Raw genomic sequence first — 12,897 nt, 5'->3', positions numbered from 1 at the left:
CAGTATCCACCACTGACAGTCACAAGTGCAGTATCCACCACTGACAGTCACAAGTGCCGTATCCACCACTGACAGTCACAAGTGCAGTATCCACCACTGACAGTCACAAGTGCAGTATCCACCACTGACAGCCACAAGTGCAGTATCCACCACTGACAGCCACAAGTGCAGTATCCACCACTGACAGCCACAAGTGCAGTATCCACCACTGACAGTCACAAGTGCAGTATCCACCACTGACAGTCACAAGTGCAGTATCCACCACTGACAGTCACAAGTGCAGTATCCACCACTGACAGTCACAAGTGTAGTATCCACCACTGACAGCCATGATTGCAGTATCCACCACTGACAGTCACAAGTGCAGTATCCACCACTGTCAGTCACAAGTGCAGTATCCACCACTGTCAGTCACAAGTGCAGTATCCACCACTGACAGTCACAAGTGCAGTATCCACCACTGACAGTCACAAGTGCAGTATCCACCACTGACAGTCACAAGTGCAGTATCCACCACTGACAGTCACAAGTGCAGTATCCAACACTGACAGTCACAAGTGCAGTATCCAACACTGACAGTCACAAGTGCAGTATCCAACACTGACAGTCACAAGTGCAGTATCCACCACTGACAGTCGCAAGTGCAGTATCCACCACTGACAGCCACAAGTGCAGTATCCACCACTGACAGTCGCAAGTGCAGTATCCACCACTGACAGTCACAAGTGCAGTATCCACCACTGACAGTCACACGTGCAGTATCCACCACTGACAGTCACACGTGCAGTATCCACCACTGACAGTCACAAGTGCAGTATCCACCACTGACAGTCACAAGTGCAGTATCCACCACTGACAGTCACAAGTGCAGTATCCACCACTGACAGTCACAAGTGCAGTATCCACCACTGACAGCCACAAGTGCAGAATCCACCACTGACAGTCACAAGTGCAGTATCCACCACTGACAGTCACAAGTGCAGTATCCACCACTGACAGCCACAAGTGCAGTATCCACCACTGACAGTCACAAGTGCAGTATCCACCACTGACAGTCACAAGTGCAGTATCCACCACTGACAGTCACAAGTGCAGTATCCACCACTGACAGTCACAAGTGCAGTATCCACTGACAGCCACAAGTGCAGTATCCACCACTGACAGCCACAAGTGCAGTATCCACCACTGACAGTCACAAGTGCAGTATCCACCACTGACAGTCACAAGTGCAGTATCCACCACTGACAGTCACAAGTGCAGTATCCACCACTGACAGTCACAAGTGCACAATCCACCACTGACAGTCACAAGTGCACAATCCACCACTGACAGTCACAAGTGCAGTAACCACCACTGACAGTCACAAGTGCAGCATCCACCACTGACAGTCACAAGTGCAGCATCCACCACTGACAGCCACAAGTGCAGAATCCACCACTGACAGTCACAAGTGCAGTATCCACCACTGACAGTCACAAGTGCAGTATCCACCACTGACAGTCTCAAGTGCAGAATCCACCACTGACAGTCACAAGTGCAGTATCCACCACTGACAGTCACAAGTGCAGTATCCACCACTGACAGTCACAAGTGCAGTATCCACCACTGACAGTCACAAGTGCAGTATCCACCACTGACAGTCACAAGTGCAGTATCCACCACTGACAGTCACAAGTGCAGTATCCACCACTGACAGTCACAAGTGCAGTATCCACCAGTGACAGTCACAAGTGCAGTATCCACCACTGACAGCCACAAGTGCAGTATCCACCACTGACAGCCACAAGTGCAGTATCCACCACTGACAGCCACAAGTGCAGTATCCACCACTGACAGTCACAATTAAAGTGTCTAACCTGACAACCAGAGGACGATGATCCTATGATGCTGAGATGAACTGTGTTATCACGCTCTTACCAAGTTCCAGAGGTTTTCAATCACCTGAAAAGCTTCGATGAAGGCTGGTGAACAATAAGGTAATTGTCAGGAAGCTACAACCCTGACCTGTGTCCTGTGCATTAGGACAAGGACTGGTTATGGTGCTATGTTTAGCAAGGAAGAGTCATTTTAACCCTTGCTTTGCTGACCAAAGACGTCACACCTGTTCAAAGACCAGTGCCGATGGAGGATTCCAGAATATCCAAGGCGAGCCAATGTAAGCCCAGGTTTTTAAAGGTGACACTGCACAGATATTAAAGCTGCATTTCATCTATAGACTTTGTTTCTTATCAAAATTTGAATTTATGAACTTTGATTTTATACACAACACGATTCCTACAACATCTATATGCTAGAGAAAAACTGTGTTTTTAAAAGAACCAAGAAGAAGACAGAAGACATCAAAATGAAGACCAGATGACATCAGATGATGATGACTGGACCTGAGATGCTTCAATTTAGACTTAGGGAAGTATAATTACACATATTTTATATGAATATTGTTCACGGCTTACCATAACATGAATTCACATCAATTATGTCATTGAGTACGTATAACAGTAATCTGATATTATTATTATTGATATTAAATTATTTTGTCAAAGAAGAAGAAAAGAAGAAAGAAGATCTTGTTATATTTTGAGGGTTCCAATTAATGTCTGTCTCCCTGAAAAGGGGGAATTGTTAAATATTATTAGTTGTGGATTTATATTAGTTATGGATTTATATATATATTAGTTATGGAGTTGTATTCTTATCACACTCAGTTCTGTACTGGACATTGCCTTCCACTGACACTGCATGTGCTATTTTAGCAAGTGGTAAATGTCAGCTCCACTACATATTTAAGTTTAGCTTGAGGTAAATGTCAAACTCCATATATACAGAGATCACGTGCTTTAAGAGACGTATATAATTCATGGCTCACTCTAGAGGTCGCTCGCTCCTTCCCTCACCATCATGAGACACAGACGCAAGATGTCATCTCTGCACGGACATAACTGAACAGCTGGTATGTAACTTTACTACGAAGAAGCCTAAGAGAGACAGAGGCCATTTGCCATGTGGAATCCCAGAGAAAGAAGGTGACAAGCTTTTGCTATGAACTAATGGACAATCTCTCTTTCACCTATTTTTATGTTTTTCTGTAATAATCTTTTCTTTGATGGAAGAATCCAAATAAACCACTATATTTTTATCTGGTAACTAGTCCTAAGTATTTTACAAAGAATACGCATTATTTTACAGATCCACAGTGTCGAATGCTGCAGAGAGATCCAAGAGAATTAGCATGGAGTAATGACCATTTGGTTTAGCTGTTAGTAGATCATTAGAGACTTTAGTGAGGGTAGTTTCAGTAGAGTGTAAGGAGCGTAAACCGGATTGGAGAGGGTCGAGAAGAGAGTTATCAGAGAGATAGCGGATAAGATGGGAGTGGACCAGGCGTTCCAGGAGTTTAGAGATGAAGGGAAGATTAGAGACAGGTCTATAGTTAGCGGCACAGTTTTGGTCGAGGGGTGGTTTTTTAAGTAGTGGATGTGTGATGGCATGCTTAAATGAGGAGGGAAAGATACCAGAAGAGAGAGAGAGAGGTTAAATATTTTAGTTAGGTGAGGGGTGACAGCAGGGGAAAGGGACTGGAGGAGATGTGACGGAAATGGGTCACTGATGCAAAAGGTTGGGCGAGAAGATTCAAGGAGCCTGCTTACTTCTTCTTCTGTTACTGGTTCAAAATCAGAGAGTGAGCTAGATGCAGTGGAGGAGGGAGGACAGTTCATGGTATGTGGTGATTGGGAGATAATTTCCTGTCGAATCTGGTCAATTTTTTCTTTGAAGTAATTGGCCAGATCGTCAGCTCAGAGCTCTGTGGTTGGGGCCTGTACTCTTGGGTTGAGTAGAGAATGATAAGTGTCAAAGAGACGTTTCGGGTTATTGGACAGTGAGGTGATGAGGGTGTTGAAATAGGTTTGTTTGGAGAGGTGAAGGGCAGTGTTGTATGTTCTAAGCATAAACTTATAATGGATGAAATCTTTGTGTAGATTGGATTTTCTCCACAGACGTTCGGCGCACCTGGAGCATCGCTGTAGGAAACGTGTTTGCAGGGTGTGCCAGGGTTGTCGCCGTCTGTGTTGTGGTGTTCTATTTATAGGGGGTGCAAATTCATCCAGGGCAGTTTGAAGTGTTTCATTGTAATGCTTCAGTGCAGAATCAGGACATGAGAGGGAGGAGATAGGGGCCAATGAAGACTGCAAGTTCTTTATAAGTTTCTGGGTGTTAATGGCCTGTATGTTTCTATAAGTATGGACAGTGGGGGAGACCTGAGCGGCCTGGCAGTTCTTGATAGAGAATGAAAGAAGATTGTGGTCAGAGAGCGGGAGAGGGGAGTTTGCAAAATCATCCACTGCACAAAGAAAATAATATTGCTCCCCATTTCAGGAGAGATTGTGCAGTAATCTAAATTCCTTAGGATCAAAAACAATGTAATTGGTTGTAAGTTCTATAGAAAAGGGCTTTCACTGCCCAAAGTCATTTGAACAGTTTAGGGTGGAGGAGAATGTTGTGGTCTAGAGGCAAAATGGTGATCATGGTAATACGGCCGGACTACACCACCGATAAAGCAGCCACAGCCGGTGACTGAGAGGAATCTGTGACTTCTCTGCATTCAGTGGTTACTACTCACCTGGGTAGTCATATGTGGGAATCTCCTCTTTACACCACTCATCACCCCTCACATATGTCTCTGTAGTATTAATATGGGTCAGATCTTCACCCTGAAACAAATATTGTAAAAGTCACAGACAGATGGAGAAGTCCCATCTATGATCAGCTCTAATCCTGCCATTTCCACCGTTCTCATTACACAAGTATAAAACATATAATACTGGTGGATAAAACAAGACTGAGCACAAGACCTTCACAGCCGTCTACACATCATAGGGGAGATCTCCTGACACCTTCTCTCCATCTACCTGATGATCCTGAGGAGCACTGGGATCTTCTTGGTTACAGTCCTGTGGAAGAAGAGGACGGGGACATCTCTCTGGTGTTGTCCTCTTACTGGATAGATCTGGAGGAAACACATACAGGGACTGAATTCATTCTCTACATACAGATAATTATAGGCCGTGTGTATTTAGTCCTGTCTATTACCTGGAGATGTGAGGGGCTGGGGAACCTCCATTATGACGTCCTTGTACAGATCTCTGTGTCCTTCTAAATACTCCCACTCCTCCATGGAGAAATAGACAGCGACATCCTGACACCTTATAGGAACCTGACACATACAATGATACCGTCATCCCCCGATCCCTTCATAGTGTTACTGTATAATGTCCCAGCATTCCCAGCAGTGTCACCTCTCCAGTCAGCAGCTCAATCATCTTGTAGATGAGTTCTAGGATCTTCTGGTCATTGATGTCCTCATGGATCAGGGGGTGAGGTGGAGGCCCCGTGATTGGGCTCAGGGGTCTTCCCCATCCCTCAGACACAGGGTCCTGACAGCGATCACTAGAGGTCTTCTTCACCACTGTGTAATCCTGGTTATGGAGAGACACAGTAATAAATCTCACTACAGACATTTCCAGAGTCCTCACCTCTCCAGTTCTGTCCATCTTTTATTCCCATAGATAAGAATGATGTAATGTGACGTCATCAGAATCTCTCACCTCTCCAGTGAGACGGAAGAGGATCTCTAGGGTGAGGTGTAATATCCTCTCCGCCATCTTGTCTCTGTCCATATCCATCCCTGATGGGTAAATCAGGAAAATTCTCTTCTGTAGAAGATCTTCACTGAGAGGATCCGATATTGTAGAGACCTGAATGAGAAGAAGATGATCCGATGTAACACCATAAGAATCCTGTGTAATAATACAATTACTGGAGATAATAAGGGAAACATATGAGGAGATTTATTATCTTACAGGGTTTAGTTTTCTTCCCTGACATCTACTAATAAAACCTATATATTTAGGCCACAGACAACAAGCAGTTTCCTCCTCGGAGTCGGCAGCTGAACACGTTCCTCATAGACTCATCTTCCATAACGCTAATTCTCGTCTCATTACCGACACTGGAATCGGCATTAGCAATACTGCAGGAGATATTCATTACACGCGACATGAGAAATAACTCCTTCATGATGAGGACGACATCTTCATCTTCTACTGCGGCTCTAGAGACAGATTTGGCCAGAGTCGGTCACTGCCTCCATCCCCACCGGCCGTCTATATGAAGGTTTCCCATCTTCCCCGCACTGGAATCTTCAATAATAATAATAATCTTTATTTATATAGCGCCAACATATTCCGCAGCGCTTTACAGTTTAACAGTTTCAAAACACAAGTCATAAGTAACAACGCTAACAATACAATAATTAAAGCAAAATAAGACGACCCTGCTCAGAGAGCTTACAATCTACAATGAGGTGGGGGAGATACAGAGTACAGGTGTGTATTTACAATGGTGTATTTACAATGAAGGTCCAGCCATCTTGAGGGAGTGAAGGATGGATGGAGATAGTGAATGGGCTACACACGCACACTTACACATAGAATGACTTTGATTAGTGAATGTGATAAGCCGCTCTGAACAAATGTGTTTTGAAGGAGCGCCTAAAACTATGCAAACTGTGGTTAGTCCTAATATCTTGGGGTAGAGCATTCCAGAGTATAGGAGCAGCACGGGAGAAGTCTTGGAGTCGGGAGTGGGAGGTACGGATTAGTGCAGAGGTTAGTCGAAAGTCGTTTGCAGAGCGCAGCGATCGGCTAGGCCGATAGAAAGAAATGAGGGAGGAGATGTAGGGGGGTGCCGCACCATGGAGAGCTTTGTGGATGAGAACAAGTACTTTGAATCGGATCCTATAATGAATGGGCAGCCAGTGTAATGACTGACGAAGAGCGGACACGTCCGAGTATCGATTAGCCAGATGGATGACACTGGCTGCTGCATTAAGTATGGACTGGAGAGGGGATAGTCGAGTGACGGGGAGGACAATTAATAGAGCATTGCAGTAATCCAGGCGGGAGTGGATCAATGCTACAGTGAGGGTTTTTGTTGTTTCCATGGTGAGAAAAGGGCGAATTCAAGAGATGTTCTTTAGGTGTAAGCAGCAAGAGCGGGCAAGAGATTGTACATGGGATGTGAAGTAGAGATTGGTGTCAAACATAACACCCAGACAGCGCGCCTGCTGCAGGGTTGTTATTGTGGTACCATCCACGGAGAGGGAAATGTCAGATTTAAGGGAGGTTAGTAGATGGCGGGAGCAGAAGAAGTTCAGTTTTAGAGAGGTTGAGTTTCAGATAGTGAACATGACGTTGGAGACTGTAGACAGACAGTCACTGGCGTTCTGTAGTACAGAGGAGGTAAGGTCGGGGGAAGATGTACATAGTTGTGTGTCATCAGCATAAAGATGGTACTGAAAGCCAAATCTGCTGATGGTCTGTCCAATTGGGGCCGTATAGAGAGAGAAAAGAAGGGGGCCAAGGACTGAGCCCTGAGGTACCCCGACAGCAAGAGGAAGAGGAGATGACGTGGAGCCAGAGAACAAAACACTGAAGGAGAGGTCAGAGAGATAAGAAGAGAACCAGGAGAGTGCAGTGTCCTTAATGCCTAGTGACTGGAGCCTAGAGAGTAGGAGATGGTGGTCAACAGTGTCGAAAGCTGCAGATAGATCGAGAAGAATGAGCAGAGAGTGGTCACCGTTACGTTTTGCTGTCAGAAGGTCATTGGTCACTTTGATAAGTGCAGTTTCAGTCGAATGTAGGGGGCGGAAGCCGGACTGTGAAGGGTCTAGAAGGCAGTGGAGAGGTAACGGGTAAGGCGGGAGTAAACTAGGTGCTCCAAAAGTTTAGAGATGAAGGGGAGATTGGAGACTGGTCTGTAGTTGTTTGTGCAGGATGGGTCGAGAGCAGGTTTCTTTAGTAATGGAGTAACAATGGCGTGTTTGAAGGAGGATGGGAAAATGCCCGAGGAGCGGGAGAGATTAAAGATTGTAGTTAGGTGGGTTGTGACGACTGGAGAGAGAGACTGGAGGAGATGTGAGGGCATGGGGTCGGTAGTGCATGTAGTCGGACGAGAAGAAGAGAGGAGTCTGGAGACTTCTTCTTCTGTGATGGGATCAAATGTGGAAAGTGAGCCAGGGAAGATGCAGGAAGGGATGGGAGTCACAGCACTTGGTGGTTGGGAGCAGATTTCCTGACGGATATTATCTATTTTTTCTGTAAAGTGGGAGGCCAGGTCATCAGCACAAATGTCTGTGATAGGGGCTTGTGCTTTTGGCCGAGGAGGGAGTGAAAAGTGTCAAAAAGTTTCTTGGGGTTGTTGGCTAGTGAGGAGATCAGGGTGGTGAAGTAGTTCTGTTTGGCGAGGTGAAGGGCAGCGTTATAGGTTCTTAACATAAATTTGAAGTGGATGAAGTCTTCTGGTGTGAGGGTTTTTCTCCATAGGCGTTCAGCACTCCTAGAGCATCGCTGGAGAAGGTGAGTTTGTGATGTGAGCCAGGGCTGTTTTACTCTGTGTTTGGAGGTTCTGAGGGTGAGGGGAGCTACTTGGTCAAGGGTGCTTCTAAGCGTGTCATTGTAGTGATGAACAGCCAGATTAGGACAGGAAAAAGAGGAGATAGGGGACAGTGATGAGTGTAGGGAATCTGAAAGTGTCTGAGGGTTAATGGCTTGTAGATTTCTGACTGTGTGGGAGGTACGAGTGAGCTGTGGTGGGCGAGGATTTGTGAGTGTGAAGGAGAGAATGTTGTGGTCAGAGAGTGGAAGCGGTGAGTTATTTAGGTGGGAGATTGAGCAGAGCCGGACAAATACCAGATCAAGGGTGTTGCCGTCCTTGGGTGTCTCAGAGGTTGAAAGCTGCGAGAGGCCTAGAGAGGTGGTTAGTGATAGAAGCTGGGATGCAGATGTGAAAGTAGGGCTGTTAATGGGGATGTTGAAGTCTCCCAGGATGAGGGTTGGAAGTTCTGAGGACATGAAGTGCGGCAGCCAGGCTGAAAAGTGGTCAAGGAAGTGGGTGGTTGAGCCTGGGGGCCGGTATATGACCGCAACCCTGAGGGAGAGGGGACGGAAGAGCCTGATGGTGTGGACCTCAAAAGGGAATAAGAGTGATGGAACTGGGGGGGATGACCTGGAAAGTGCATTGTGGGGACAGGAGTATGCCGACTCCACCACCATGTCTGTTTGTGGGTCTCGGGGAGTGAGAGAATTGTAAGCCACCGTAGGAAATGGCAGTAGGAGAGACAGTGTCAGAATCCTGAATCCAGGTTTCAGTGAGGGCCAACAGATTAAGAGAGGGCAGCACGGTGGCTCAGTGGTTAGCGCTGCAGCCTTGCAGCGCTGGAGTCCTGGGTTCGAATCCCACCAAGGACAACATCTGCAAGGAGTTTGTATGTTCTCCCCGTGTTTGCGTGGGTTTCCTCCGGGCACTCCGGTTTCCTCCCACATTCTAAAGACATACTGATAGGGAATTTAGATTGTGAGCCCCATCGGGGACAGTGATGAAAATGTGTGCAAAAACTGTAAAGCGCTGCGGAATATGTTAGCGCTATATAAAAATAAAGATTATTATTATTATTATTATTAAGAGAGTTGTTCAAAAAGTAGTTGTGTAGGAAAGGAAGCTTGTTACAAGCAGACCGTGGATTCCAGAGGGCACAATTAAAAGATGGAGATGAGGGAGTGCAAGTAATGGTAATAAGATTATTTTGGTTTCGATATGAGGTAGGGTAGGGGTTGAGGTTGGGGGATGGTGGCCCAGGGTTGGGGGAGATGTCCCCTGAAATCAGTAGGAGTAGGAAGATAAAGAGCAAATAGTTGTTGGAATTGTAAGTAGTTTTTTTCTGCGATGTGTTTGGGCAAGATGGGCTAGGGTTTCTCAGGAAGGTGAGGAGTACATGTGAGCTGTACATGGGAAAGGGAAGTATAGAGGGGCTGATGTGTACGAGTCATGATGGAGGGGGGATAGGGTGATGAATGTGGATGGCAAGGGAACACAGGAGGATAAAAATAAAGCACATGGTTAAAGGGGAGAGCAAAGTGTGGGTTACCTGACTCCTGCCCTGACTAACTTCCATGTATAACTGCCGTTTTGCTGGATGCTTAGCTTCTGTGATGCTTTGCTTATGGGATGCTTGCGTGCTGCACCCCACACTTTATAGTGAAGGGACAGGAGAGAGGGCCTGTTCCCAGGAGCTACAGTCTGAGGAAAGGGCTAAAAAGCCTTCACTAGACCCCTGTACAGCTGTATAATGAGGCCCAGGCTTTATAGTGAAGGGACAGGAGTGAGGGCCTGTGCCCAGGAGCTACAGTCTGAGGAAAGGGCTAAAAAGCCTTCACTAGACCCCTGTACAGCTGTATAATGAGACCCAAGCTTTATAGTGAAGGGACAGGAGGGAGGGCCTGTTTCCAGAAGCTACAGTCTGAGGAAAGGGCTAAAAAGCCTTCACTAGACCCCTGTACAGCTGTATAATGAGGCCCAGGCTTTATAGTGAAGGGACAGGAGTGAAGGCCTGATCCCAGGAGCTACAGTCTGAGGAAAGGGCTAAAAAGCCTTCACTACACCCCTGTACAGCTGTATAATGAGACCCAGGCTTTATAGTGAAGTGACAGGAGTGAGGGCCTGTGCCCAGGAGCTACAGTCTGAGGAAAGGGCTAAAAAGCCTTCACTAGACCCCTGTATAGCTGTATAATGAGACCCAAGCTTTATAGTGAAGGGACAGGAGGGAGGGCCTGTTTCCAGAAGCTACAGTCTGAGGAAAGGGCTAAAAAGCCTTCACTAGACCCCTGTACAGCTGTATAATGAGGCCCAGGCTTTATAGTGAAGGGACAGGAGTGAAGGCCTGATCCCAGGAGCTACAGTCTGAGGAAAGGGCTAAAAAGCCTTCACTACACCCCTGTACAGCTGTATAATGAGACCCAGGCTTTATAGTGAAGTGACAGGAGTGAGGGCCTGTGCCCAGGAGCTACAGTCTGAGGAAAGGGCTAAAAAGCCTTCACTAGACCCCTGTACAGCTGTATAATGAGGCCCAAGCTTTATAGTGAAGGGACTGGAGTGAGGGTCTGTGCCCAGGGGCTACAGACTGAGGAAAGGGCTAAAAAGCCTTCACTAGACCCCTGTACAGCTGTATAATGAGGCCCATGCTTTATAGTGAAGGGACAGGAGTGAGGGCCTGTGCCCAGGAGCTACAGTCTGAGGAAAGGGCTAAAAAGCCTTCACTAGACCCCTGTACGGCTGTATAATGAGGCCCAGGCTTTATAGTGAAGGGACAGGAGTGAGGGCCTGATCCCAGGAGCTACAGTCTGAGGAAAGGGCTAAAAAGCCTTCACTAGACCCCTGTACAGCTGTATAATGAGGCCCAGGCTTTATATTGAAGGGACAGGAGTGAGGGCCTGTGCCCAGGAGCTACAGTCTGAGGAAAGGGCTAAAAAGCCTTCACTAGACCCCTGTACAGCTGTATAATGAGGCCCAGGCTTTACAGTGAAGGGACAGGAGAGAGGGACTGTTCCCAGGAGCTACAGTCTGAGGAAAGGGCTAAAAAGTCTTCACTAGTCCCCTGTACAGCTGTATAATGAGGCCCAGGCTTTACAGTGAAGGGACAGGAGTGAGGGCCTGTGCCCAGGAGCTACAGTCTGAGGAAAGGGCTAAAAAGCCTTCACTAGTCCCCTGTACAGCTGTATAATGAGGCCCAGGCTTTATAGTGAGGGGACAGGAGTGAGGGCCTGTTCCCAGGAGCTACAGTCTGAGGAAAGGGCTAAAAAGCCTTCACTAGACCCCTGTACAGCTGTATAATGAGGCCCAGGCTTTATAGTGAAGGGACAGGAGTGAGGGCCTGATCCCAGGAGCTACAGTCTGAGGAAAGGGCTAAAAAGCCTTCACTAGACCCCTGTACAGCTGTATAATGAGGCCCAGGCTTTATAGTGAAGGGACAGGAGTGAGGGCCTGATCCCAGGAGCTACAGTCTGAGGAAAGGGCTAAAAAGCCTTCACTAGACCCCTGTACAGCTGTATAATGAGGCCCAGGCTTTATAGTGAGGGGACAGGACTGAGAAAAGTGGGGAAAGGCGCAAGAAAAGCCGGACTGCCCATCACTAACCTGCAGAGCCGCACTCCACATATATGGCTGCTCTGTGCGCACAGGACCTGTGATGAGGTCACAGGAGGGGAGGAGTCAGGGGTCACATGATCAGGGGCCTCAGTGTGTGCAGGACTCTGCTGTGCTGGTTGTCATGGTGCTGGATGAAGGGAAGTTTCTGTGTGGGGTCAGGAGGGGTTTACAGGGTGGATGTAGCAGAGCCGTGTGTGTACGAGGTGTACGGAGCGCAGCCGCGTGTGTACGAGGTGTACGGAGCGGAGCCGTGTGTGTACGGAGTGTACGGAGCGGAGCCGTGTGTACGAGGTGTACGGAGCGGAGCCGCGTGTGTACGAGGTGTACGGAGCAGAGCCGTGTGTGTACGAGGTGTGCGGAGCCGCGTGTGTACGAGGTGTACGGAGCGGAGCCGTGTGTGTACGAGGTGTACGGAGCGGAGCCGTGAGTGTACGAGGTGTACGGAGCAGAGCCGTGTGTACGAGGTGTACGGAGCGGAGCTGTGTGTGTACGAGGTGTACGGAGCGGAGCCGTGTGTGTACGAGGTGTACGGAGCAGAGCCGTGTGTACGAGGTGTACGGAGCGGAGCTGTGTGTGTACGAGGTGTACGGAGCGGAGCCGTGTGTGTACGAGGTGTACGGAGCGGAGCCGTGTGTGTACGAGGTGTACGGAGCGGAGCCCTGTGTGTACGAGGTGTACGGAGCTGAGCCGCGTGTGTACGAGGTGTACGGAGCGGAGCCGTGTGTGTACGAGGTGTACGGAGCAGAGCCCTGTGTGTACGAGGTGTACGGAGCGGAGCCGCGTGTGTACGAGGTGTACGGAGCTGAGCCGCGTGTGTACGAGGTGTACGGAGCGGAGCCGCATGTGTACGAGGTGTAC

At 48.0% G+C, this 12,897-nt stretch overlaps 1 protein-coding gene across 1 annotated transcript in view; it reads right to left on the bottom strand.

Annotated features, from left to right (window-relative positions):
• Window positions 1–5,453, bottom strand: part of LOC141060219 (uncharacterized) — an 84,250-nt gene extending 78,797 nt beyond the window's left edge. Inside the window, 4 exon segments of the mRNA XM_073556460.1 lie at window positions 4,619–4,709; window positions 4,908–5,005; window positions 5,089–5,212; window positions 5,295–5,453. Coding sequence (XP_073412561.1) covers window positions 4,619–4,709; window positions 4,908–5,005; window positions 5,089–5,212; window positions 5,295–5,318 — 337 coding nt within the window. The 5' untranslated portion in view covers window positions 5,319–5,453.
• Between the last annotated feature and the right edge of the window lie 7,444 nt (window positions 5,454–12,897).

Source organism: Dendrobates tinctorius, unplaced genomic scaffold (genome assembly GCF_039654945.1).
Source record: "Dendrobates tinctorius isolate UK_male_01 unplaced genomic scaffold, ASM3965494v1 ptg000233l, whole genome shotgun sequence".
Lineage (NCBI taxonomy): Eukaryota > Metazoa > Chordata > Amphibia > Anura > Dendrobatidae > Dendrobates > Dendrobates tinctorius.
This window is presented reverse-complemented; position numbering and strand designations above follow the sequence as displayed.